At 45.6% G+C, this 27,794-nt stretch overlaps 1 protein-coding gene across 2 annotated transcripts; it reads right to left on the reverse strand.

Moving 5' to 3' along the window:
• Nucleotides 1-932: 932 nt before the first annotated feature.
• Nucleotides 933-27,115, reverse strand: LOC121008943. Of its 2 annotated transcripts, XM_040441777.1 has the most exons (12): nt 26,987-27,115; nt 12,546-12,823; nt 11,847-12,034; nt 11,596-11,618; nt 10,673-10,705; nt 9,146-9,175; nt 7,166-7,246; nt 4,949-5,026; nt 4,785-4,868; nt 4,606-4,674; nt 3,249-3,332; nt 933-1,153 (listed from the first exon to the last, which is right to left on the reverse strand). In XM_040441777.1, exons 1-12 carry the CDS (start codon nt 27,098-27,100, stop codon nt 1,088-1,090), a joined length of 1,128 nt encoding a protein of 375 aa, XP_040297711.1. In that variant the 5' UTR covers nt 27,101-27,115; the 3' UTR covers nt 933-1,087. The 2 variants fall into 2 exon arrangements, with proteins under 2 accessions (XP_040297711.1, XP_040297712.1); XM_040441778.1 differs by lacking the exon at nt 10,673-10,705.
• Nucleotides 27,116-27,794: the final 679 nt, after the last annotated feature.

The following is a 27,794-nucleotide window of genomic DNA, read 5'->3' on the forward strand; positions in this document are numbered from 1 at the left end:
CAAGGTGGGTCCTGGGGTGACAGACAGAATGAGGCATGGGTGTGGGGCTGGAGGTCCGGGAAACCCAAATAGCTGGTTCTCCCACAGAATGGGGCCAAGATCCAACCCGGAGCTCTGCGAACGGAAACATTCTCACAGTAAAAGGCAACGAAGTGGAAGCATGAAAGTGGAGTAGGTAGCAAAAATACACAGTACCCCTCATAGTGCCAGCCTCAAATTATTATCCATAGTGCCATCCTCATAGTACTGCCTACAGTGCCACCCTCATAATACCCTGCATAGTGCCATCCTCAGAGTACCCTCAAAGTGCCATCATCATAGTATCCTTCATAATGCATCCCCATTGTATTCCTTATAGTGCCATAGTGGATGATTTGTTAGTCGAAGATTTCCCTTCCCACTGAAACGTAATATAATCCACCCTGACAGTAACCCCCACACAACGACACCCTCACAGTAACCCCCACACAACGACACCCTCACAGTAACCCCCACACAACGACACCCTCACAGTAACCCCCACACAACGACACCCTCACAGTAACCCCCACACAACGACACCCTCACAGTAACCCCCACACAACGACTCCCTCACAGTAACCCCCACACAACGACACCCTCACAGTAACCCCCACACAACGACACCCTCACAGTAACCCCCACACAACGACACCCTCACAGTAACCCCCACACAACGACACCCTCACAGTAACCCCCACACAGTGACACCCTCACAGTAACCCCCACACAGTGACACCCTCACAGTAACCCCCACACAGTGACACCCTCATAGTAACCCCCACACAGTGACACCCTCATAGTAACCCCCACACAGTGACACCCTCATAGTAACCCCCACACAGTGACACCCTCATAGTAACCCCCACACAGTGTTACCCTCATAGTAACCCCCACACAGTGTTTCTCAGGTAGAAATGTGACTTTTTTCTCTGATTTTATTTATTTCATGAATCGGACCGGATCAATTCTGTGCTACAAAAGAAGTTGAAAACGGAGACACGGTTCTTCTGGAGGAGGATGATGAAGGCGTCACATGATCAGCAGCGCTGAAAGCCAATGGCTGATATTAAATGCCTGTAGCCGCCATGGTCATCGGGGAGCGGAGGACAAACCGAAACATCTGCTGTAAGGTCTAGAATAAGAAATTCCTCATCATTATAAGATAATTATATATGTGTACATTATCCTGACAGCCAATAGGAAAGAGGAGAAATGGTGGACCATACCATTACTGCGAGAGAAAACGGGGGAGAAGACAAAGTAATTTCCATGTAGATATACTATATATGTGTACTATGTATAATAATGTAGGTATACTATATATGTGTACTATGTATAATAACCATGCAGATATACTATATATGTGTACTATGTATAATAATGTAGGTATACTATATGTACTACGTATAATAACAAAGTAGATATACTATATATGTGTACTACAGTAAGTATAATAACCCTGTAGACATACTATATACAGTGCAGACCAAAAGTTTGGACACACCTCCTCATTCAAAGAGTTTTCTTTATTTTCATGACTATGAAGGCATCAAAACTATGAATTAACACATGTGGAATTATATACATAACAAACAAGTGTGAAACAACTGAAAATATGTCATATTCTAGGTTCTTCAAAGTAGCCACCTTTTGCTTTGATTACTGCTTTGCACACTCTTGGCATTCTCTTGATGAGCTTCAAGAGGTAGTCCCCTGAAATGGTCTTCCAACAGTCTTGAAGGAGTTCCCAGAGATGCTTAGCACTTGTTGGCCCTTTTGCCTTCACTCTGCGGTCCAGCTCACCCCAAACCATCTCGATTGGGTTCAGGTCCGGTGACTGTGGAGGCCAGGTCATCTGGCGCAGCACCCCATCACTCTCCTTCATGGTCAAATAGCCCTTACTTTCAAAGTTTTCCCAATTTTTCAGCTGACTGACTGACCTTCATTTCTTAAAGTAATGATGGCCACTCGTTTTTCTTTACTTAGCTGCTTTTTTCTTGCCATAATACAAATTCTAACAGTCTATTCAGTAGGACTATCAGCTGTGTATCCACCTGACTTCTCCTCAATGCCACTGATGGTCCCAACCCCATTTATAAGGCAAGAAATCCCACTTATTAAACCTGACAGGGCACACCTGTGAAGTGAAGACCATTTCAGGGGACTACCTCTTGAAGCTCATCAAGAGAATGCCAAGAGTGTGCAAAGCAGTAATCAAAGCAATAGGTGGCTACTTTGAAGAACCTAGAATATGACATATTTTCAGTTGTTTCACACTTGTTTGTTATGTATATAATTCCACATGTGTTAATTCATAGTTTTGATGCCTTCATAGTCATGAAAATAAAGAAAACTCTTTGAATGAGAAGGTATGTCCAAACTTTTGGTCTGTACTGTATGTGTACTACAAATAATAACCATGTAGATATACTATATATGTGTACAGTGAAGGGGTTTAAGCATGCATGGGATAGGCATAAGGCTATCCTTCATATAAGATAGGGCCAGGGACTATTCATAGTACTCAGTATATTGGGCCAAATGGTTCTTATCTGCCGACACATTCTATGTAGATATACTGTATATGTGTACTATGTATAATAACCCTGTAGATATACTATATATGTGTACTATTTATAATAACCGTGTAGATATACTATATATGTGTACTATGTATAAAAACCCTGTAGATATACTATATATGTGTACTATGTATAATAACTGTGTAGATATACTATATCTGTGTACTACGTATAATAGCCATGTAGATATACTATATATGTGTACTATGTATAATAACCATGTAGATATACTATATATGTGTACTATGTATAATAACCGTGTAGATACACATTGATAGTATATCTACACGGTTATTATACATAGTACACATATATAGTATATCTACATGGTTATTATACATAGTACACATATATAGTATACTATGTATAATAACCATGTAGATATACTATATATGTGTACTATGTATAATAACCATGTAGATATACTATATATGTGTACTATGTATAATAACCATGTAGATATACTATATATGTGTACTACGTATAATAACCATGTAGATATACTATATCTGTGTACTACGTATAATAACCATGTAGATATACTATATCTGTGTACTACGTATAATAACCCTCTAGATATACTATATATGTGTACTGCGTATAATAACCCTGTGTATATGTTCTGTAACCGTGTCACATACTCACAGTTTCAGCATCTGATTGTCGCCATCCCTTCCAAAAGGAATACAGCACCAGTCCGTAAGATATCGCTCTCCAGCTTAATCTGCCCTATAAGACGACAGAGACATCGGTCAGCAGGAAAGGAGGGCGGGTGACAAGTGACCTCCAGGATCGACAAGACTCAGCGATCAATCTACTAAGTGCTAAGGTGTCAAAATACTTAAAATCCCAGACCTGGTGTAACAAAGGTACATAAAACAATATAACTGAGCTGTAATAGCCTAGATCTAATATAATAATATGGACATAATAAAGTAGATATAACATAATAGCTACTCACCAAAAAGCACCAATAAACATCCTGTTAGAGGGGCCACAAAACGGAAGAGCAAACCACTGCACAGTATAGACTGCCAATATGTACCTAGAAAGCTGTACTCTGCAGGCAGGGGCCCCGTACTCTGCAGGCAGGGGCCCCGTACTCTGCAGGCAGGGGCCCCGTACTCTGCAGGCAGGGGCCCCGTACTCTGCAGGCAGGGGCCCCGTACTCTGCAGGCAGGGGCCCCGTACTCTGCAGGCAGGGGCCCCGTACTCTGCAGGCAGGGGCCCCGTACTCTGCAGGCAGGGGCCCCGTACTCTGCAGGCAGGGGCCCCGTACTCTGCAGGCAGGGGCCCCGTACTCTGCAGGCAGGGGCCCCGTACTCTGCAGGCAGGGGCCCCGTACTCTGCAGAGAGGTGCCCCGTACTCTGCAGAGAGGTGCACCGTACTCTGCAGAGAGGTGCACCGTACACTGCAGAGAGGTGCACCGTACACTGCAGAGAGGTGCACCGTACACTGCAGAGAGGTGCACCGTACACTGCAGAGAGGTGCACCGTACACTGCAGAGAGGTGCACCGTACACTGCAGAGAGGTGCACCGTACACTGCAGAGAAGTGCACCGTACACTGTAGAGAAGTGCACCGTACACTGTAGAGAAGTGCACCGTACACTGCAGAGAGGTGCACCGTACACTGCAGAGAGGTGCACTGTACACTGTAGAGAGGTGCACTGTACAGTGCACCGTACACTGTAGAGAAGTGCACCGTACACTGCAGAGAGGTGCACTGTACACTGCAGAGAGGTGCACTGTACACTGTAGAGAGGTGCACTGTACACTGTAGAGAGGTGCACTGTACACTGTAGAGAAGTGCACCGTACACTGTAGAGAAGTGCACCGTACACTGTAGAGAGGTGCACTGTACACTGCAGAGAGGTGCACTGTACACTGCAGAGAGGTGCACTGTACACTGCAGAGAGGTGCACCGTACACTGTAGAGAGGAGCCCCGTACACTAGAGTAAAGCACTGTTCAGGCAATATGAGCAGCTATAAGTTTACTCACTGCACTTCGCTGACTTCTGAGCCAGAAATAGCTGAAGCAGGATGTAGCCCACAGGACGCTGCTGACCACCTGGAAGTAACCATAAGATGCACATTCATGTCGGATGTAGAGACAATCTGAGAGAAGACGTGGACGTGCGGTCATAGCGAGAAGTGTAGTATCAGCATCTTATTACTCACATTGGAGACGCTGGGTCTATGGTAAGTCTCACAGATGATAAGCAAGGTGATGGCGCAGGACATGGTGAAGGACCCCCAGGAGCTCTGCCGTACAGGAATCAGTTATAGACTTGTAATACAATACGACCACCATTATTATTAGGTGTTCTCCACCAGACACTCACCAGCAGCCACACAGGTTTAGAGGCAGGAATGGTGAAGACCCTCCACGTCCCTGCAGCCCAGAGGACGGAGAGGAGAACCTGCCGTAAGGAGAAATGTATGATCCTCAGCATCAAGGCAGAAGACAAAGAGGTTCATCTGTGGACCCAAATTTATCAAAATGGAGCACGTGGCAACCTACATGTGCTACCACTTATACCACATGACAAGTATCTACACCTCAAACCATTTCATGTCTACTTACAGGTACACCAATATCTTACAGCAAAAAGTGTAAAATGTGTCTGAAATACCTACTAAATGTGATGGGGTCCAGTAGCCTGAGCTTACACCAATAGAAGGGCCTCCATATCTACATAAGACCATGGTGTCCATTGGTGCATCTTCTCTTCTATGTGTTCTGATAACCATCAGGTTGTGGGGGGACATTCAGTATTCATGTCTCTGGCTTCCTCTCTCAGTTGCTGTGCTCCCAACCCAATGGAGGAGACCCGTGAAGTTTAATGTACAGTGAGGAACAGAAGTATTTGAACACCCTGCGATTTTGCAAGTTCTCCCACTTAGAAATCATGGAGGGGTCTGACATTCACATTGTAGGTGCATCCCCGCTCTGAGAGACAGAATAAAAAAATAAGAATTCAGGAAATCACATTGTAGGATTTTTAAAGAATGTCTTTGTCTTGCACTGCTGAACAGAAGTATCTGAACACCTGAGAAAATCAGTGTTAATATTTGGTCCAGAAGCCGTTGTCTGCAGTTCCAGAGGTCAGACGTCTCCTGTAGTTCTTGACCAGGTTTGCAGACACTGCAGCAGGGGTTTTGGCCGACTCCTCCACACAGATCTCCTCTAGATCTGTCAGGTTTCGGGGCTGTCGCTGAGCAACACAGAGTTTCAGCTCCCTCCAAAGAGGTTCTGTTGGATTTAGGTCTGGAGACTGGCTAGGCCGCTCCAGAACCTTGATCTGCTTCTTACGGAGCCGCTCCTTGGTTATCCTGGTTGTGTGCTTTGGGTCGTTGTCATGTTGGAAGACCCAGCCACGACCCATCTTCAATGCTCTGACTGAGGGAAGGAGGTTGTTGCTCAAAATCTCACAATAAAGGACCCCATTCATCCTCTCCTTAATACAGTGCAGTTGTCCTGTCCCCTTGACGGAAAAGCACCCCCAAAGCATGATGTTACCCCCCCCCCCCATGCTTCACAGTAGGGACGGTGTTCTTGGGATGCAACTCATCCTTCTTTTTCCTCCAAACACGACAAGTGAAGTTTAGATCAAAAAGTTCTACTTTGGTCTCATCTGACCACATGACTTTCTCCCCGGCCTCCTCTGCATCATCCAGATCATCCTTGGCAAACTTCATACGGGCCTGGACCTGTGATGACTGGAGCAGGGGAACCTTCCGTGCAATGCATGATTTTAAACCATGACGGCGTGGTGTTCTGCCGACAGTGACCTCTGAAACTGTGGTCGCAGCTCTCTTCATGTCATTGACCAGCTCCTCCCTTGTAGTTCTGGACTGATTCCTCACCTTTCTTATCATCAGTGATACCCCACCAGGTGAGATCCTGCATGGAGCCCCAGTCCGAGGGAGACTGACAGTCGTCTTTAGCCTCTTCCGTTTTCTAACAATTGTTCCAACAGTTGATCTATTTTCACCAAGCTGCTTGGCAATTGCCCCGTAGCCCTTTCCAGACATGTGGAGGTCCACAATTTTGTCTCTGGCTTCTTTTGACAGCTCTTTTGTCTTGCCCATGGTAGTAGTTGGCGTCTGACTGTGGGGTGGACATGGGTCTTTAAAGAGCTCAGACAGGTGCGACTAAGTTAGATTAATGAGTGGAGTAGAGGTTGACATTTTAAAGGCACAGTAACAGGTCTTTGAGAGCCAGAATTCTTGCTGTTTCTCAGGTGTTCAAATACTTCTGTTCAGCAGTGCAAGACAAAGACATTCTTTAAAAATCATACATATATGTGATTTCCTGAATTTTTTATTAAATTCTGTCTCTTAGAGTGGGAATGCACCTACAATGTGAATTTAAGACCCCTCCATGATTTCTAACTTGCAAAATCGCAGGGTGTTCAAATACTTCTGTTCCTCACTGCAGAGCATTAGAAGGTTATTTTTACTTTAGTCCAAGTTTTCTTCGCATTGGCCTCATTTACAACACAATCCCCCCCCCCTCTCTCTCTATGTTACACTGACATTTTACACAGAAAACTTACATGTCCAGGGTCCCGGAAAAAATACGTGTTCCAGAATACATAGGAAGATAACGCCGATATCACAGACTTCTCCATTCTTCCCTAAAACATATGATTTTTACCAGTTATATCACAGTCAACCAGAAGGCACATAGGATGTAAAGTACTATTGAAATAGTGTCCAGACTGAGTGCTCAGGTAACTCCGAACCTGAGGGTCCAGTTCACCGCCTCCATCCAAGTCATGTCCTAATCAAGCTGAAGGTGTCAATTGAGACATTTACCTTCTGCTCAGACACGGAGTCTTGGAGGCTATGCCAGGAGACTGGGACAATCATAAGACCATCTGTTGCCACCATCAAGTGCTTCTAGAAATCTAAAGGTCTTCAACATCACCAAGAGAGACTTTCTATTATTCTAGGGAATCTCACTGTGAGTGATGGCCGCCGTAGAGCAGGGTTCATGGCTGACATCTCGCTGACTGAAGGTGTGAATGAGATTTATCTTTGGCCGGTTTACAGATGTCAGGATTGATTTGGTTTCTATGAATTCAACTCCTCTTATCCACGCTGCTCTGTTTAAACAAAACCTTCCTCTGATATTGCCTGATGGTTGTGACCAGAATGACTGGTGGTGATGACTGGTGGGCTTAATAACTCCGCCAAGGGTGATGGTGGGCTACCTGTGACTAGAATGATTCTGCTGAGGGTGATGATCGGCTATGTGATAACTAATCAATGACTCCACTGAGGGTGATGGTGGGCTACCTGATAACTGTAATCAATGACTCCGCTGAGGGTGATGGTTGGCTACCTGATATCTGTAATCAATGACTCCGCTGAGGGTGATGGTGGGCTACCTGATATCTGTAATCAATGACTCCGCTGAGGGTGATGGTGGGCTACCTGATATCTGTAATCAATGACTCCACTGAGGGTGATGGTGGGCTACCTGATAACTAATCAGTGACTCCGCTGAGGGTGATGGTTGGCTACCTGATAACTAATCAATGACTCCGCTGAGGGTGATGGTGGGCTACCTGATAACTAATCAATGATTCCGCTGAGGGTGATGGGGGGCTACCTGATAACTGTAACCCATGACTCCACTGAGGGTGATGGTGGGCTACCTGATAACTAATCAGTGACTCCGCTGAGGGTGATGGTTGGCTACCTGATAACTGTAATCAATGACTCCGCTGAGGGTGATGGTGGGCTACCTGATAACTGTAATCAATGACTCCACTGAGGGTGATGGTTGGCTACCTGATAACTGTAACCCATGACTCCGCTGAGGGTGATGGTGGGCTACCTGATAACTGTAATCAGTGACTCCGCTGAGGGTGATGGTGGGCTACCTGATAACTGTAAGCAATGACTCCGCTGAGGGTGATAGTGGGCTACCTGATAACTGTAATCAATGACTCCGCTGAGGGTGATGGGGGCTACCTGATAACTGTAATCAATGACTCCGCTGAGGGTGATGGTGGGCTACCTGATAACTGTAATCAGTGACTCCGCTGAGGGTGATGGTGGGCTACCTGATAACTGTAATCAATGACTCCGCTGAGGGTGATGGTGGGCTACCTGATAACTGTAATCAATGACTCCGCTGAGGGTGATGGGGGCTACCTGATAACTAATCAATGACTCCGCTGAGGGTGATAGTGGGCTACCTGATAACTGTAATCAATGACTCCGCTGAGGGTGATGGGGGCTACCTGATAACTGTAATCAATGACTCCGCTGAGGGTGATGGGGGCTACCTGATAACTAATCAATGACTCCGCTGAGGGTGATAGTGGGCTACCTGATAACTGTAATCAATGACTCCGCTGAGGGTGATGGGGGCTACCTGATAACTAATCAATGACTCCGCTGAGGGTGATAGTGGGCTACCTGATAAGTTCTTCTAGGTCAGATATGGTGACAGCAAAGATCTGTATACATCTCAGGGTCAATGTGAAGGAAATTATTAAGAAAGAAGTGAAAGATGACGTTACCTTCTTCGTGGGTCTGGCTTCACCTGGATCCTGCAATATATGAAGAGCATGAGAGCGCGTCAGTATTAAAGGTCACCTTATAACCTATATCATGATATGATTGTCACATTCACTCATAGGGCTGACACGTGGAGATGGGGAACAGGTAAGAGGCTTTGTGCTCAGAAACGCTATGGACCTTTGGAGGCATCTTTTATTATTGACAAAAAAATTGTGTAATTGATTTTAATTAAGAATTTTGCTCTGCTTGCCTTCTGCCTAACCCTAACCCTACAGCATGGAAAGAAATCCGTGAGGCTGGCTGATTGATGGCTTGGTCTTCAGCCGTCTCTGACCTCCCCTGAATGATCTTCTTAGCTGATTTATGCTCAAATCCAAGTTGGACTGGAGAGATCAGGGTGGCGCTGGAGAACGAGCCGTCAATCCGCCAGATGAACAGCCAGTTCTGCAGCTGCTGTGTACTGTAAATCACGGAAGCTGCAGAAAGCAACCAGTGCAAAACTAATAAAAACAGTTACAAAAATGTTACACATGTAAATCAATAATTAAACATGGCTGCAGGGGTGTCCACAGCAAGTCAATGACTATGGCTGCACTTTCCCATCCCAGTTACAGGAGGATGTGGAAATATAGGCTACAAGCCTCTGCAATAACACTTGAAATATTCTGCGGATGAACAGTACTGGATCATTCACGGGCACACGAAAGGGTTAAGATTTAGGTGGCTCTGACCTTTGATGCAGCTATTACAGCTAGTATCTACCACTGACAATCCCTGGTCTAGGAGACATTGGAGACCTTCACTGGCTCATCGTCACTTTCCTTACCCATTCACATTGCCCCCCTCACTATGTTCACATTAATGTATATGAGAATTGTCCCTTCATCATCAGTTCACCGTACGTTCCCCGTCACCTGTACCCACCAAGTGGAAAGAAGGAGGTCAGCTGGGGGTGTACACAGGGTCATTAAGAAGAGTGGACAATAAAGTAATAACAGTAATGATCCTAATCCGTGACCTGGTGGAGCCGTCCAGTGATCAGTCTTAACCGAGAAGATTCAACAAGAGGGATACAAGTAGACTTCACCCAACACTGCCAATATCAGAGAGCAGAAGAGCAATCATCTATTATAGAAACGTGTGAAACGACAACGCGTTTTGGGACTGGACTGGTCCCTTCATCAGGTAATTTCGGGTTTTACACAGTAAAAGACTTAGCCAGTTACTCTTGCTGGCTTCTGATGTTGGCAGTGTCAGGTGAAGTCCACTTTTATCCTTCTTATTTAGTCCTTTACCGGATTCCTTGGATTTTCCAGTGGGATGTCTGGTTGCAGCCGTAGTGTTCTCCAAGTCTACAGGGACATTGTGGTCCTACCACAACCCGTTATGCTGAGCACATTTCATCATGCATATTTACACCTGTCTGTTGGGCAACGCCCCATGTTACACCATACATTGTGTCTTTCTTCTTTAGAGAACCACCCAACCAGTAAGATGTCTCATGAATGGTCAACGGTGGAACTCACCTGCCCGGGGACATTTACAGGGATGAAATCCGGCTGGAAAAAGGGAAATATGATAAATTGTAAGGTTTCAGTAATATGATTCATTTATTTGCGTTTTAGCTCATTTGTTATAACAAAAAATACCCTCGGCCCAGGGCTGTGGAGATGTTGTGGGGTGTAAGCAGATTTGGGGTCTTAGTTCCCCCTGCTGATTCTGCACATTTCTCTCTTGTAATATGAGTGGGCAGGGTCCTTCTGAGTCAGAGCTGTGCTGTGTGCTCTGAGCCGATCAGATGTCTCCTTCCAGGAATTATATGGTGTATCAGAGGTCCATATAAGACGTACCGTGTATAGGAGACATCTGCACAGAGCCAAACACAGGGAGAAAGAGAAGCTTCAGCTTCATCCCCCTCCTGTCCTCCATATCTTACTGTGGATGTCTGCTGGCAGAGGTGAGTGTAACAATGTATCCTACATTATAGGAGTCCAGATACAGAATAACAAATGATAGCAATTCATGAACCTGCTCCTTCTGCCCCCTCCAGTACCGCCACCTCGGCGACTGGCTTCTATGAAGTCCTCTGATTTCAGGACAAATCCATGTGACAGGGAGCAGGTTACCTATAACAGTCCATCACTGGTAAGGCCTCGTTCACATTTCCGTTTTTCACTTACATGTGCTGTACGCATTTTCTACGGACAACACACGTACCCATTGATTGAAATGTGTCTATTCACATTTCAGTATTTTTCTTCTGACCGTGGACAGGGCAGAACATGAGACAACTACCCTCACTGGAGTCAATGCAGGTGTTCATGGGACAGAAGCAGGGGGCACATCATTTACAAAGAATGCCAATCTGTCCACGTCATACAGTCTACATGGAGGCCTTGTTCTGAGGATGAGACTGAAGCTGCACCAGACATACGTGATCAGCACTCACCTCTCTATGCCTTCTCCTCACACCTGTAATAAGAGAGGACACCATCATTACGTATCTGACATTAATGGTCTACTACAACCATGATTTACCAGCCAGACACCTCACGAACATTATCATACCCATGACAAGGACCTATACTAGAGGAAAAACTACTACTGCTGACAACTAGCCTGAGAGGTTGTCACAACCCCGCCCCCCGTTAGACCTGGTGAGTACAGCTCCATACAGAATATTCCTGGATAATAACCCACTTCCAGCGATGGCGTCTTTGATGCTTTCCATTTTCCATCTGAGGAGCTTGTGGTTCCTCTTCTCCTCTGAGGTGAACAGCACGATGTCTCGGGTCAGAGTTCTCAGGCTATGCTGATTGCTCAGAATCCTTTCCTTTGCCTCGTGGCCGCTGTCGTCCAGATCATCGATCACAGTTATCACTCGCTGTCTACCTGCAATACACAGAAGGACAGAGGTTCTACATAATCTTCATGATGGACCCCGAATAATGGACGTTCATTGTCTGCCCCCATCCTGTGATTCAAAAAGTCAGCCAAACACCATGGAGGATGAAGACGGGTTCTTCTTCAGCTCACATTTCCGCCCACCCTGTTGTTTGTGTCTCACTCCATGTCTGGTATACGGGGACTATCTTTGGTTGGGTTGGGTGTGGTCGTTTGGTTGGCGCTGAGCATGGGTATTCGTTTTTGTCACAGCAGCTGCAGGTGGAATCCTTTGAGTTTGTGATTAGAGGGGTCGTCCAGGGGTTTAATATTGATTGAACAATTCTACGAACATTCCTCCCCGAACATCGGTGTAAGAGGCCCTTCAGATAATCTGTGGCCTCTGGTCCGCTCATCCATCATGATTCTCCTCCATATGTGGGTCGGTACCTCCCGGTAAGAAGCTGCTCACCACCTAGTACAATGGCTGCCCTAAGCACCAGCACCGCGAGTCACTTACCGAGCGCCTCAGACATTTTCCTCACTTCCACATCATACAGAGAGTCAGTGACGTCCGTGATGTTGACTCGTCCGCGGTTTCGGGAGTGGTAGAGGATCCCAAAGGAACATCGGTTGATCTCCTCACAGAACTGGCTGTAGTTGGTGTTTGTGATGATGAATGCAACCACCGGCCAGTCTTCTCCCAAGATGTCCACTAACCATCTGTATTCACTCTCTGCAGACCTGGAGAATATCCCGACGTGTGGGGGTGGTCCGAACACCATGATGTATTGCTGGAATATGCACAAAAACAGAAGATATCACAGATCTGCCACAGAGGCCTCCACACTTGAAGGATCTGTGCTTCTTACATATGTGTCAGTCTTCACTGGAGACCTGGCATTTTATTCATGAACAGATATATAGGCCCCGCCCAGATAGCGGAGTGCCGCAGAGCAGGGAGATTAGAAGCCCATTACATACAATTAGCCCTGTTTATAGTGATGTATGGTTAGTGTACGGACATGTGTCCTCCATAACTATAGTGTCCCCACATATCTCCGCCTGCGCTGCTCCCTGATGATGATAATGATTAGAGATTATAGTGCATTTGTATTGTGCGCAGTCGTGTGCGGTTCTGCTGCGAGACCGCAGGTATATAGAGGGACAAGCGTTACACCTGCTTCTACAAAATACTGACTGAGGGGTGCGATATCATATACCTGCTTACACCAAATATTGATTGTTATCGGAATGAAACACACAAATCTACTCCACCCCCTGGACTCAGATTCATCATCCCTAGATAACACCTTCTGTCACTCTGACAACCACAACAAATTTTTAACTATTTCTACATCACTGTTCAGTGCAATGAAATACTATGAACCTAATGGTATTTAGCTTTCAAAATTATTAGCATTCAACCAAGATGGGCCAAACGTTTTTTTTAAAAATTCATTTTTGGTCGTTCTGCGATCTATTTATATTTTTTAAGGATAAGATATGACGACCACGTGTAATTGAATTTCACCAATTATCATTTGGGTTTATTAAAGAGGGGGGATTTTGTTAGCCATGTTTTTAATCCAATTTTATATTTTCAGTTCTTTTAAACTTCTTGACTTTGTACTGGCTTACAGTCAAATTTTTATCCATCGACCGCCTGATGTACCTGCAGCCAAATAATCACAAGTTATTTTCTGTCCGGTGAATGTCTAATTTTTTGGGCCTGTACTCCAGTGGCCTACAGTAAAATTTTTATCCAGTGACCGCCTAATGTACCTTCAGGCAAATAATCACAATGTCATGTGCCGGAGGTCCTGGGGTACTTCCAGGACGCATTACTAACAAGGTGTGGACAAGGCATCGCAAAGAAAGGGCATTCCCCCTCTGGGGAACACATGGAACCCTCTTCCGAAGGTGAACCTGGAGCCAACTGGAGCCGACTAGGAGCTCAGCCATCATGACATGAACAGAGCATAGACACATGAACAGGCAAAGCGAGGTACAAGACATGGAACGGAACAGAAGACAACAATGCAGAACCAGGCGGCCCATACCGAGACGTGGATGGCAGGAAAAGGCAAAGGAAAACATAGACAGACATGACAGAGCCAAAAGGGCACGACACCCACCGGGCATGGACAAGGACAGACATGAACAAAGACATAGCAGGGTACAGACACCCTCAAGGAATGGCATGGCGTGGCATAGACAGGAAGAGCAGAAAGATAGCAGGGTACTAGACAGCCTGAATTAACAGTACTGACCCCCACAACGCACACAAGAACAGGAACAGCCTGAATTAACAGAACTGACCACAAGCTATGCAGACTGAGCCCTGAACCTCCACGCCCAAAGACAGAAGTCGCAGCCTAACGAGCGCACCTGAAAGGACACACCCAGGAACTGAAGAGGGAGATTAACCCCATCAGAACCAAGCAGGAGGTACCTAATCAGGTCAGGGGTAAACAAGAAACCGCAGCAAAGAAGGATGTTGCCCCTAGCAACCAGCAAGCACGGAACGCCGCAGCCAGAAAGCAAGGGCACAACAGACCTTAATACCCACAGGGAGACGATACCGCCTGAGAGGGGGCACAAACCACGTCACGGCGAACCGCATCGTGACACACAAGTTCTTTTCTGTCCGGTGAATGCCTAATGTTTGGGGCCTGTACTCCCGTGGCCTAAAATAAAATCTTTCTAGGCTTCAGGAGGGCACATATTTGAGAGTTTCTCTTTAAGACACATAAAAATGGCCCCTGATTAAAATACATATTTTTTTGTGGTAATTTTTGTCATTGATCCCCCTCTAGTCACTGTCCATGTTGTGGGAGTATTTGTGCACTTCTAGTATTTGGTGGCTGCAAATATGATCTGAAGGTTTTTCAGGTTTGCCTGCCATTAAAGTCAATGGGACCCGCCGCGAACACGCGGTTCGCGAACATTTAATCACGAACGCACGTTTGTGAAACATCCTGGCCAATGTTCGTCCATCACTAATGATGATTACTTTGCAGGATGATCTGTCCCTCTGTAGAGATGACTCTGTATCTGGTCACCGGTATAATGTCTCCGGCGGCCCAGAAATGTCCCCAACAAATCTGCCATTCTGAGTCTGATAACAGAGTCAATAACAGTAATCACACGTATGATCTCGACTACGACATCACACATGACACAGCACACATGCAGTATATCACACAGCACATGTTCATATCTCCCAACTGTCTCAGATCCGACGGGACAGTCCCGGATTTCAGTGGCTGTCCCGCAGTCCCGGTACGGGGGAGGTATGTCCAGCCTTCTGGCAGCCGTCCCTGTGTCCATAGAAAGCAGAGACAGTTGCCTGTTGTGGCGAAACCAACCTCGCCACTGGGTTTTGGAGAGGCCTGTTTATCCGCCTCTTGCCTCAGGATTATGGGCCATATACTAACTTTTAAACCCCTGAACCTATTCAAGTGAATTTTGGATAGGTTTGTCCCCAAGTTATACTGTTTAAATTGATGTAAGTTATGTGTATGGCCAATGTAAACTCACAAAGTTGTAACAATTTATAATAAGTGTAACTTGTCAGCTTGGGAGGAAAATGCTGGGTGTGTTTCTATTGTGCCATTGTCCCATTGTGTGTTTAAATGGTGATGTCTGTCCTGTTGTCTGCACATGTGTATTGGCGATCTCCCTTTGTCCTGAGAGATAATTGGATTGCTCCTCAGGTTGTCTCCGGGACAGAGAGGAGGAAACCATGATGCATTGTGGGGATATGTTGTATCTGTCCTATGTCACAGTCTTCATTCTGGTCCTCTGGGGGCGTTACCGATTGGTTGCTGTAGTTACATTGTATGTGTTGTAAATTACTGATTGGTTGTATTTCAAACCCCTGTGGGCAGTACTATGTTTGTGGTTTATGAATAAAAGAGGCTGTACGTGAAGTACAGTCAGACGACTGCTTGACCCTCAACACGGAGCCTTGTCTCGTTATTGGGGGGATCCGCTGTATGCTGTTAGAGACTGATTGCCAGGGGTGTAAGCTGATTCCTGTTCGTCTGCTAGCAGCTATTCGTAAGGTTCCAGTTTGGAGTGCTACTTTGTATCCAGTTCGGGAGGTTGGTGTCCTGCAGTAGCTGTGCCTGTCTCTCAGAAAGGGGCTTATCGCCTACACGGATTTTAACCCCTTGTCTGCTGAAACGGTCCGTTACATTTGGTGGCAAGCAGCGGGATCGTTCCTACAGCCAGAAGGACAGCTACAGGAGACACCATTTCTGTGAATTCTACAATTTAAGGACAACGCATGTCCCAGTACAGCAACCCTAAAAGCACCAGGATGGAACCAGCAGTGTTATACGAGGAGGAGGACCTGGATGGCCGGGATGCATTAAGGAAAGGCATCTGGTACCAGGCCCTGGATAAGGTACAATACCAGCGGGGTGAGAGTCTCCCCAGTGAAGAGCAGCGGTTGCAGAAGCAAGTGGCCCTGCGGATGCCCTTCCTGGGAGAGCAGCCCCTGGAGGAATGGGTGAAGGAACTAGAGCACCGGGTATGGCAGGAGCTATGGCTGGAGGATGCCTACCAGGCGCTTTGGTGGTATATGGCACAGTATATACCCTGGACAGCCGAACATGACAAGCCAGAGGGAGATGAGTTTGATGGTCCTGGCTTGTTATGGGAGTCCTTTGCAGAGCCTGACTTCGGGAGCTCTGCACAGTCCAGACTTCAGGACATTTTCTATGAGAGGGAGGCTAGGCATGAGTGGGATGACCCCCATGAAGTAGAGCAAGAACTGGCTCACCTAGCAACCCTGGAGTGGGAACTGGAGCAGGACTACCGAGATCTCTTCCACTCCATTGGGAAGGCTCAGCAGGACAGTAAGGTGACAGACCCAGATCCAGACCCATTCAGCTGGGCAGATATTGTAGAGTGTTACTGGGAAGGACCCCAGGTGGCCGGTAGAGATGGGACCGAGGTCTCTCCACCGGTCCTGCAGGGAATTGGGAGCCCAGTCTCCATTCCCCAGCGGCAGTGTGAAGTGCAGGGAGAGGAGAGCAGCGTCCTCCCTCCCCAGCGGCAGGCTGAGTTACAGGGGGCAGAGGTAGTTGTTCCTGCCCCCCAGCAGCAGAGTGATATGCCGGGAAGGCAGTGTGAAATGCAGGGAGAGGAGAGCAGCGTCCTCCCTCCCCAGCGGCAGGCTGAGTTACAGGGGGCAGAAGTAGTAGTTCCTGCCCCCCAGCAGCAGAGTGATATGCCGGGAAGGCAGTGTGAAATGCAGGGAGAGGAGAGCAGCGTCCTCCCTCCCCAGCGGCAGGCTGAGTTACAGGGGGCAGAGGTAGTTGTTCCTGCCCCCCAGCAGCAGCATGATTTTTTGGGAATTGGGAGCCCAGTCTCCATTCCCCAGCGGCAGGCGGAGTTACAGGGGGCAGAGACAGTCGGTCCTGTCCCCCGGCGGCAGAGTGTCCAGCAGGGAATAGAGAGCCCAGTCTCCTTTCCCCAGCAACAGGACACTGTATTGGGAGCGGAGATGGTCGGTCGCCCTCCCCAGCGGCTGGAAGTATGTATGGGAGAGGAGCTCGTTACCCCCTCTCCCCAGCGGCAGTTTAACGCACCAGGGGGAGACAGTAAGCCCCACAACAGTGCAGATGGGACCGTGGTCTCTGCACTTACAGCACAGGGGGTAGAGACAGTCGGTCTCCCCCTCCAACAACCAGGCTCCAACCAGGCTTCTTCCGTGGTAGCGCTGGCACCAGGGCAGAGTACTGCTGATCCCTGCCCACAAAGCAACCTCCACTCCAAGCCAGGGAGCAACACAGAGATCGGGAGTACCAGCTTCCAACATAACCTTGGTGGACTCACTGGACAGAGACAGGCTACCAAATGCAACAGGTCCAGTATTGGGTTGTGGGTGGGCTGCCAGACTAACTCAGGTACCGACCGGCGTGAGGTCAGGTACCTGGTTAGTCTTCCCTGGGGGGGGGGGGGAGATGTGTGGCGAAACCAACCTCGCCACTGGGTTTTGGAGAGGCCTGTTTATCCGCCTCTTGCCTTTAGGATTATGGCCCATACTAACTTTTAAACCCCTGAACCTATTCAAGTGAATTTTGGATAGGTTTGTCCCCAAGTTATACTGTTTAAATTAATATAAGTTATATGTATGGCCAATGTAAACTCACAAAGTTGTAACAATTTATAATAAGTGTAACTTGTCAGCTTGGGAGGAATATGCTGGGTGTGTTTCTATTGTGCCATTGTCCCATTGTGTGTTTAAATGGTGATGTCTGTCCTGTTGTCCTCACATGTGTATTGGCGATCTCCCTTTGTCCTGAGAGATAATTGGATTGCTTCTCAGGTTGTCTCCGGGACAGAGAGGAGGGAACCATGATGCATTGTGGGGATATGTTGTATCTGTCCTATGTCACAGTCTTCATTCTGGTCCTCTGGGGGCGTGAACGATTGGTTGCTGTAGTTACATTGTATGTGTTGTAAATTACTGATTGGTTATATTTCAAACCCCTGTGGGCAGTACTGTGTTTGTGGTTTATGAATAAAAGAGGCTGTACGTGAAGTACAGTCAGACCACTGCTTGACCCTCAACACGGAGCCTTGTCTTGTTATTGGGGGGATCCGCTGTATGCTGTTAGAGGACCGATTGCCAGGAGTGTAAGCTGATCCCTGTTCGTCTGCTAGCAGCTATTCGTGAGGTTCCAGTTTGGAGTGCTACTTTGTATCCAGTTCGGGAGCTTGGTGTCCTGCAGTAGCTGTGCCTGTCTCTCAGAAAGGGGCTTATCGCCTAAACGAATTTTAACCCCTTGTCTGCTGAAACGGTCCGTTACACCTGTATTATGATGAAGCAGAGACCCGGCATCGGCTCCCTGCTTCATCATCGCTCGCCCTTGCCGGTTTTCCACACCTCTGGTCTGTGCGGGGTCGGCTGGCAGTCAACCTCGGCTCCGACTCCTTCACAGACCAGAGCAGCCGATCTCCTGCTGCTGCTGCTAGGAAGACAGTAAGTATGTGGTGTTTTTACTTTCTGTGAGGGGCACAATGTGGGCATATTACTGAGGGGCACAATGTGGGCATATTACTGAGGGGTACAATGTGGGCATATTACTAGGGGAGCACAATGTGGGCATATTACTGGGGGGCACAATGTGGGCATATTACTGAGGGGTACAATGTGGGCATATTACTGGGGGGCACAATGTGGGCATATTACTGAGGGGTACAATGTGGGCATATTACTGGGGAGCACAATGTGGGCATATTACTGAGGGGCACAATGTGGGCATATTACTGGGGGGCACAATGTGGGCATATTACTGAGGGGCACAATGTGGGCATATTACTGGGGAGCACAATGTGGGCATATTACTGAGGGGCACAATGTGGGCATATTACTGGGGGCACAATGTGGGCATATTACTGGGTGGCACAATGTGGGCACATTACTGGGGTGCACAATGTGGGCATATTACTGGGGGCACAATGTGGGCATATTACTGGGGACACAATGTGGGCACATTACTGGGGGCACAATGTGGGCATATTACTAGGGGAGCACAATGTGGGCATATTACTGGGGGGCACAATGTGGGCATATTACTGAGGGGTACAATGTGGGCATATTACTGGGGAGCACAATGTGGGCATATTACTGAGGGGCACAATGTGGGCATATTACTGGGGGGCACAATGTGGGCATATTACTGAGGGGCACAATGTGGGCATATTACTGGGGAGCACAATGTGGGCATATTACTGAGGGGCACAATGTGGGCATATTACTGGGGGCACAATGTGGGCATATTACTGGGGGGCACAATGTGGGCATATTACTGGGGGGCACAATGTGGGCATATTACTGGGGGCACAATGTGGGCATATTACTGGGGACACAATGTGGGCACATTACTGGGGGCACAATGTGGGCATACTACTGGGGACACAGCGGAGCACATTACTGGGGTGCACAATGTGGGCATATTACTGGGGGCACAATGTGGGCATATTACTGGGGGCACAATGTGGGCATATTACTGGGGGGCACAATGTGGGCATATTACTGGGGGCACAATGTGGGCATATTACTGGGGACACAATGTGGGCACATTACTGGGGGCACAATGTGGGCATACTACTGGGGACACAGCGGAGCACATTACTGGGGGCACAATGTGGGCATATTACTGGGGGGCACAATGTGGGCACATTACTGGGGTGCACAATGTGGGCATATTACTGGGGGCACAATGTGGGCATATTACTGGGGACACAATGTGGGCACATTACTGGGGGCACAATGTGGGCATACTACTGGGGACACAGCGGAGCACATTACTGGGGACACAATGTGGGCATATTACTGGGGGCACAATGTGTGCATATTACTGGGTGGCACAATGTGTGCATATTACTAGGGGGCACAATGTGGGCATATTACTGAGGGGCACAATGTGGGCATATTACTGGGTGGCACAATGTGTGCATATTACTAGGGGGCACAATGTGTGCATATTACTGAGGGGCACAATGTGAGCATATTACTAGGGGGCACAATGTGTGCATATTACTGAGGGGCACAATGTGGGCATATTACTGGGTGGCACAATGTGTGCATATTACTAGGGGGCACAATGTGTGCATATTACTGAGGGGCACAGTGTGAGCATATTACTGAGGGGTACAATGTGAGCATATTACTGGGGGGCACAATGTGAGCATATTACTCGGGGGCACAATGTGGGCATATTACTGAGGGGCACAATGTGTGCATATTACTAGGGGGCACAATGTGTGCATATTACTGAGGGGCACCATGTGTGCATATTACTAGGGGGCACAATGTGTGCATATTACTAGGGGGCACAATGTGTGCATATTACTAGGGGGCACAATGTGTGCATATTACTAGGGGGCACAATGTGTGCATATTACTAGGGGGCACAATGTGTGCATATTACTCAGGGGCACAATGTGAGCATATTACTGGGGGGCACAATGTGGGCATATTACTCGGGGGCACAATGTGGGCATATTACTGGGGTCACAATGTGGGCATATTACTAGGAACACTGCTGGGCATATTACTGGGGACACAATGTGGGCATATTACTGGGTGGCACAATGTGGGCATATTACTGGGGGGCACAATGTGGGCATATTACTGAGGGGCACAATGTGGGCATATTACTGGGGGCACAATGTGGGCATATTACTGAGTGGCACAATGTGGGCATATTACTGGGGGCACAATGTGGGCATATTACTGGGGGGCACAATGTGGGCATATTACTGGGGGCACAATGTGGGCATATTACTGGGGGGCACAATGTGGGCATATTACTAGGGCAAAATGTGGGCACATTACTGGGGGCGCAATGTGGGCATATTACTGGGGGCACAGCTGGGCAAATTCTGTGAATACACAATGTGGGCATAAATAACTACTATGTGGGGGCATGAAGGGGACTGGGTGGGATTAGGTGTATAGCTATGTTTTGGGCAGAGTTAGAGGCGTGGCCTAGTGTGGAAAAAAATTGCTTTTGTGCCGCACGATGTGTCCCTCTTTATTTGTTTACAAAGTTGGGAGGTATGCATGTATGTCACACAGCACACATACAGTATATCACACAGCACACATTTAGTATATGACACAGCACACATACAGTATATCACACAGCACACATACAGTATATTACACAGCACACATACAGTATATCACACAGCACACATACAGTATATCACAAAGCACACATACAGTATATTACACAGCACACATACAGTATATCACACAGCACACGTATGTCACACAGCACACATACAGTATGTCACACAGCACACATACAGTATATCACACAGCACACATACAATATATCACACAGCACACATACAGTATATCACACAGCACACATACAGTATATCACACAGCACACCAACAGTATATCACACAGCAAGCATACAGTATATCACACAGCAAGCATACAGTATATCACACAGCACACATACAGTATATCACACAGCACACATACAGTATATCGCACAGCACACATACAGTATATCACACAGCAAGCATACAGTATATCACACAGCAAGCATACAGTATATTACACAGGACACATACAGTATATCACACAGCACACGAATGTCACACAGCACACGAATGTCACACAGCACACATACAGTATATCAAACAGCACACATACAGTATATCACACAGCACACATATATCACACAGCACACATACAGTATATCACACAGCACACATATATCACACAGCACACATACAGTATAATACACAGCACACATACAGTATATGACACAGCACACATACAGTATATCACACAGCACACATACAGTACATCACACAGCACACATACAGTATATCACACAGCACACATACAGTATAATACACAGCACACATACAGTATAATACACACCACACGTATATCACACAGCACACATACAGTATATCACACAGCACACATTTAGTATATGACACAGCACACATACAGTATATCACACAGCACACATACAGTATGTCACGCAGCACACATACAGTATATCACACAGCACACATACAGTGTATCACACAGCACACATACAATATATCACACAGCACACATTTAGTATATGACACAGCACACATACAGTGTATCACACAGCACACATACAGTATATCACACAGCACACATACAGTATATCACACAGCACACATACAGTATATCACACAGCACACATACAGTATATCACACAGCAAGCATACAGTATATCACACAGCAAGCATACAGTATATCACACAGCACACATACAGTATATCACACAGCACACATACAGTATGTCACACAGCAAGCATACAGTATATTTCACAGCACACATACAGTATATTACACAGCACACATACAGTATATTACACAGCACACATACAGTATGTCACACAGCACACGAATGTCACACAGCACATATACAGTATATCACACAGCACACGTACAGTATATAAACACAGCACACATACAGTGTATCACACAGCACACATATATCACACAGCACACATACAGTATATCACACAGCACACATACAGTATATTACACAGCACACATATATCACACAGCACACGTATGTCACACAGCACACATACAGTATATCACACAGCACACATTTAGTATATGACACAGCACACATAGTATATCACACAGCACACATACAGTATATCACACAGCACACATACAGTATAATACACAGCCCACATACAGTATGTCACACAGCACACATACAGTATAATACACACCACACGTATATCACACAGCACACATACAGTATATCACACAGCACACATACAGTATATCACACAGCACACATACAGTATATCACACAGCAAACATACAGTATATCACACAGCACACATACAGTATATCACACAGCACACATATATCACACAGCACACATACAGTATATCACACAGCACACATACAGTATAATACACAGCACACATACAGTATAATACACAGCACACATACAGTATAATACACACCACACGTATATCACACAGCACACATACAGTATATCACACAGCACACATACAGTATATCACACAGCACACATTTAGTATATGACACAGCACACATACAGTATATCACACAGCACACATACAGTATGTCACGCAGCACACATACAGTATATCACACAGCACACATACAGTGTATCACACAGCACACATACAATATATCACACAGCACACATTTAGTATATGACACAGCACACATACAGTGTATCACACAGCACACATACAGTATATCACACAGCACACATACAGTATATCACACAGCACACATACAGTATATCACACAGCAAGCGTACAGTATATCACACAGCAAGCATACAGTATATCACACAGCACACATACAGTATATCACACAGCACACATACAGTATGTCACACAGCAAGCATACAGTATATTACACAGCACACATACAGTATATTACACAGCACACATACAGTATGTCACACAGCACACGAATGTCACACAGCACACATACAGTATATCACACAGCACACGTACAGTATATAAACACAGCACACATACAGTGTATCACACAGCACACATATATCACACAGCACACATACAGTATATCACACAGCACACATACAGTATATTACACAGCACACATTTAGTATATCACACAGCACACATAGTATATCACACAGCACACATACAGTATATCACACAGCACACATACAGTATAATACACAGCCCACATACAGTATGTCACACAGCACACATACAGTATAATACACACCACACGTATATCACACAGCACACATACAGTATATCACACAGCACACATACAGTATATCACACAGCACACATACAGTATATCACACAGCACACATACAGTATAATACACAGCACACATACAGTATAATACACAGCACACATACAGTATGTCACAGCACACATACAGTATAATACACACCACACGTATATCACACAGCACACATACAGTATATTACACAGCACACATATATCACACAGCACACGTATGTCACACAGCAGACATACAGTATATCACACAGCACACATTTAGTATATGACACAGCACACATACAGTATATCACACAGCACACATACAGTATATCACACAGCACACATACAATATATCACACAGCACACATACAGTATATCACACAGCACACATTTAGTATATCACACAGCACACATAGTATATCACACAGCACACATACAGTATATCACACAGCACACATACAGTATAATACACAGCCCACATACAGTATGTCACACAGCACACATACAGTATAATACACACCACACGTATATCACACAGCACACATACAGTATATCACACAGCACACATACAGTATATCACACAGCACACATACAGTATATCACACAGCACACATACAGTATAATACACAGCACACATACAGTATAATACACAGCACACATACAGTATGTCACAGCACACATACAATATAATACACACCACACGTATATCACACAGCACACATACAGTATATTACACAGCACACATATATCACACAGCACACGTATGTCACACAGCAGACATACAGTATATCACACAGCACACATTTAGTATATCACACAGCACACATAGTATATCACACAGCACACATACAGTATATCACACAGCACACATACAGTATATCACACAGCACACGTATATCACACAGCACATGTACAGTATATCACACAGCACACATACAGTATATCACACAGCACACGTACAGTATATCACACAGCACACATACAGTATATTACACAGCACACATATATCACACAGCACACGTATGTCACACAGCACACATACAGTATATCACACAGCACACATTTAGTATATCACACAGCACACATAGTATATCACACAGCACACATACAGTATATCACACAGCACACATACAGTATAATACACAGCCCACATACAGTATGTCACACAGCACACATACAGTATAATACACACCACACGTATATCACACAGCACACATACAGTATATCACACAACACACATACAGTATATCACACAGCACACATACAGTATAATACACAGCACACATACAGTATAATACACAGCACACATACAGTATGTCACAGCACACATACAGTATAATACACACCACACGTATATCACACAGCACACATACAGTATATTACACAGCACACATATATCACACAGCACACGTATGTCACACAGCAGACATACAGTATATCACACAGCACACATTTAGTATATGACACAGCACACATACAGTATATCACACAGCACACATACAGTATATCACACAGCACACATACAATATATCACACAGCACACATACAGTATATCACACAGCACACATACAGTATATCACACAGCAAGCATACAGTATATTACACAGCACACATACAGTATATCACACAGCACACACACAGCACACATACAGTATATCACACAGCACACATACAGTATATTACACAGCACTCATACAGTATGTCACACAGCACACATACAGTATATCACACAACACATATACAGTATGTCACACAGCACACTTACAGTATATCACACAGCACACATACAGTATATCACACAGCACACATACAGTATATCACACAGCACACATATGTCACACAGCACACATACAGTATATCACACAGCACACATACAGTATATCACACAGCACACATACAGTATATCACACAGCACACGTATATCACACAGCACACGTATATCACACAGCACACGCATATCACATAGCACACATACAGTATATCACACAGCACACGTATATCACACAGCACACGTACAGTATATCACGCAGCACACATACAGTATATCACACAGCACACATATAGTATATCACACAGCACACATACAGTATATCACACAGCACACGCATATCACATAGCACACATACAGTATATCACACAGCACACGTACAGTATATCACGCAGCACACATACAGTATATCACACAGCACACGTACAGTATATCACACAGCACACATATAGTATATCACACAGCACACATACAGTATATCACACAGCACACGTATGTCACACAGCACACGTATATCACACAGCACATGTACAGTATATCACACAGCACACATACAGTATATCACACAGCACACGTATATCACACAGCACATGTACAGTATATCACACAGCACACATACAGTATATCACACAGCACACGTACAGTATATCACACAGCACACATATAGTATATCACACAGCACACATACAGTATATCACACAACACACGCATATCACATAGCACACATACAGTATATCACACAGCACACGTATATCACACAGCACACGTACAGTATATCACGCAGCACACATACAGTATATCACACAGCACACGTACAGTATATCACACAGCACACATACAGTATATCACACAGCACACGTATGTCACACAGCATAGGGTCACACTCTTTATCACCTTGTTTCTCTGGATCTCCCTCGTCTCTGCTCTTCCTGTAAATGGCTGAACCTTATATCTGACGGTGAAAGTGAAAGTATGAGGCTGAGGCTCGCGGGGAGGAGGGGGCCACATACTTTCACTTTCAGTGGCCTCTTCTTATATAGAGAAAACTGAGGCTGATGGTGTAAGATGGAGGGCGACAAACACTGAGCAAAACACAGGGACAGGAGGGACCCCTCCTATATTACATCCAGTACGTCCTGGTGCAGCTGACACACCGGTATATAGCAAACTAATATATATCACTCTGGTATATATCACACTGGTATATATCATTCCCGTATATATCACTCCGGTATATATCACTCCGTTATATATCACACTGTATATATCACTCCGGTATAAATCACTCCGGTATATTTCACTGCGGTATATATCACTCCAGTATATATCATTCCGGTATATGTCATTTTGAGATATATAACTCCGGTATATATCACACTGGTATATATCACTCTGTTATATATCACACGGGTATATATCAGACTTGTATACTGTATATCAAACTGGTATATATCAGACTGGTATATATCAGACTGGTATAAATCACTCCAGTATATATCACACTGGTATATATCCCACTAGTACATATAAGACTGGAATACTGTATATCACACTGGTAAATATCACACTAGTGTTTATATATATAGTTATTTACTAACAGAAATACGTCTATATACATGTATAGTGGGCACTCAATATCTGGTACTGCACATTGGGTACAACATATTTATTATAATAACAAGTTAATCTATTCACAATATTA

Source organism: Bufo bufo, chromosome 7 (assembly GCF_905171765.1).
Source record: "Bufo bufo chromosome 7, aBufBuf1.1, whole genome shotgun sequence".
Lineage (NCBI taxonomy): Eukaryota > Metazoa > Chordata > Amphibia > Anura > Bufonidae > Bufo > Bufo bufo.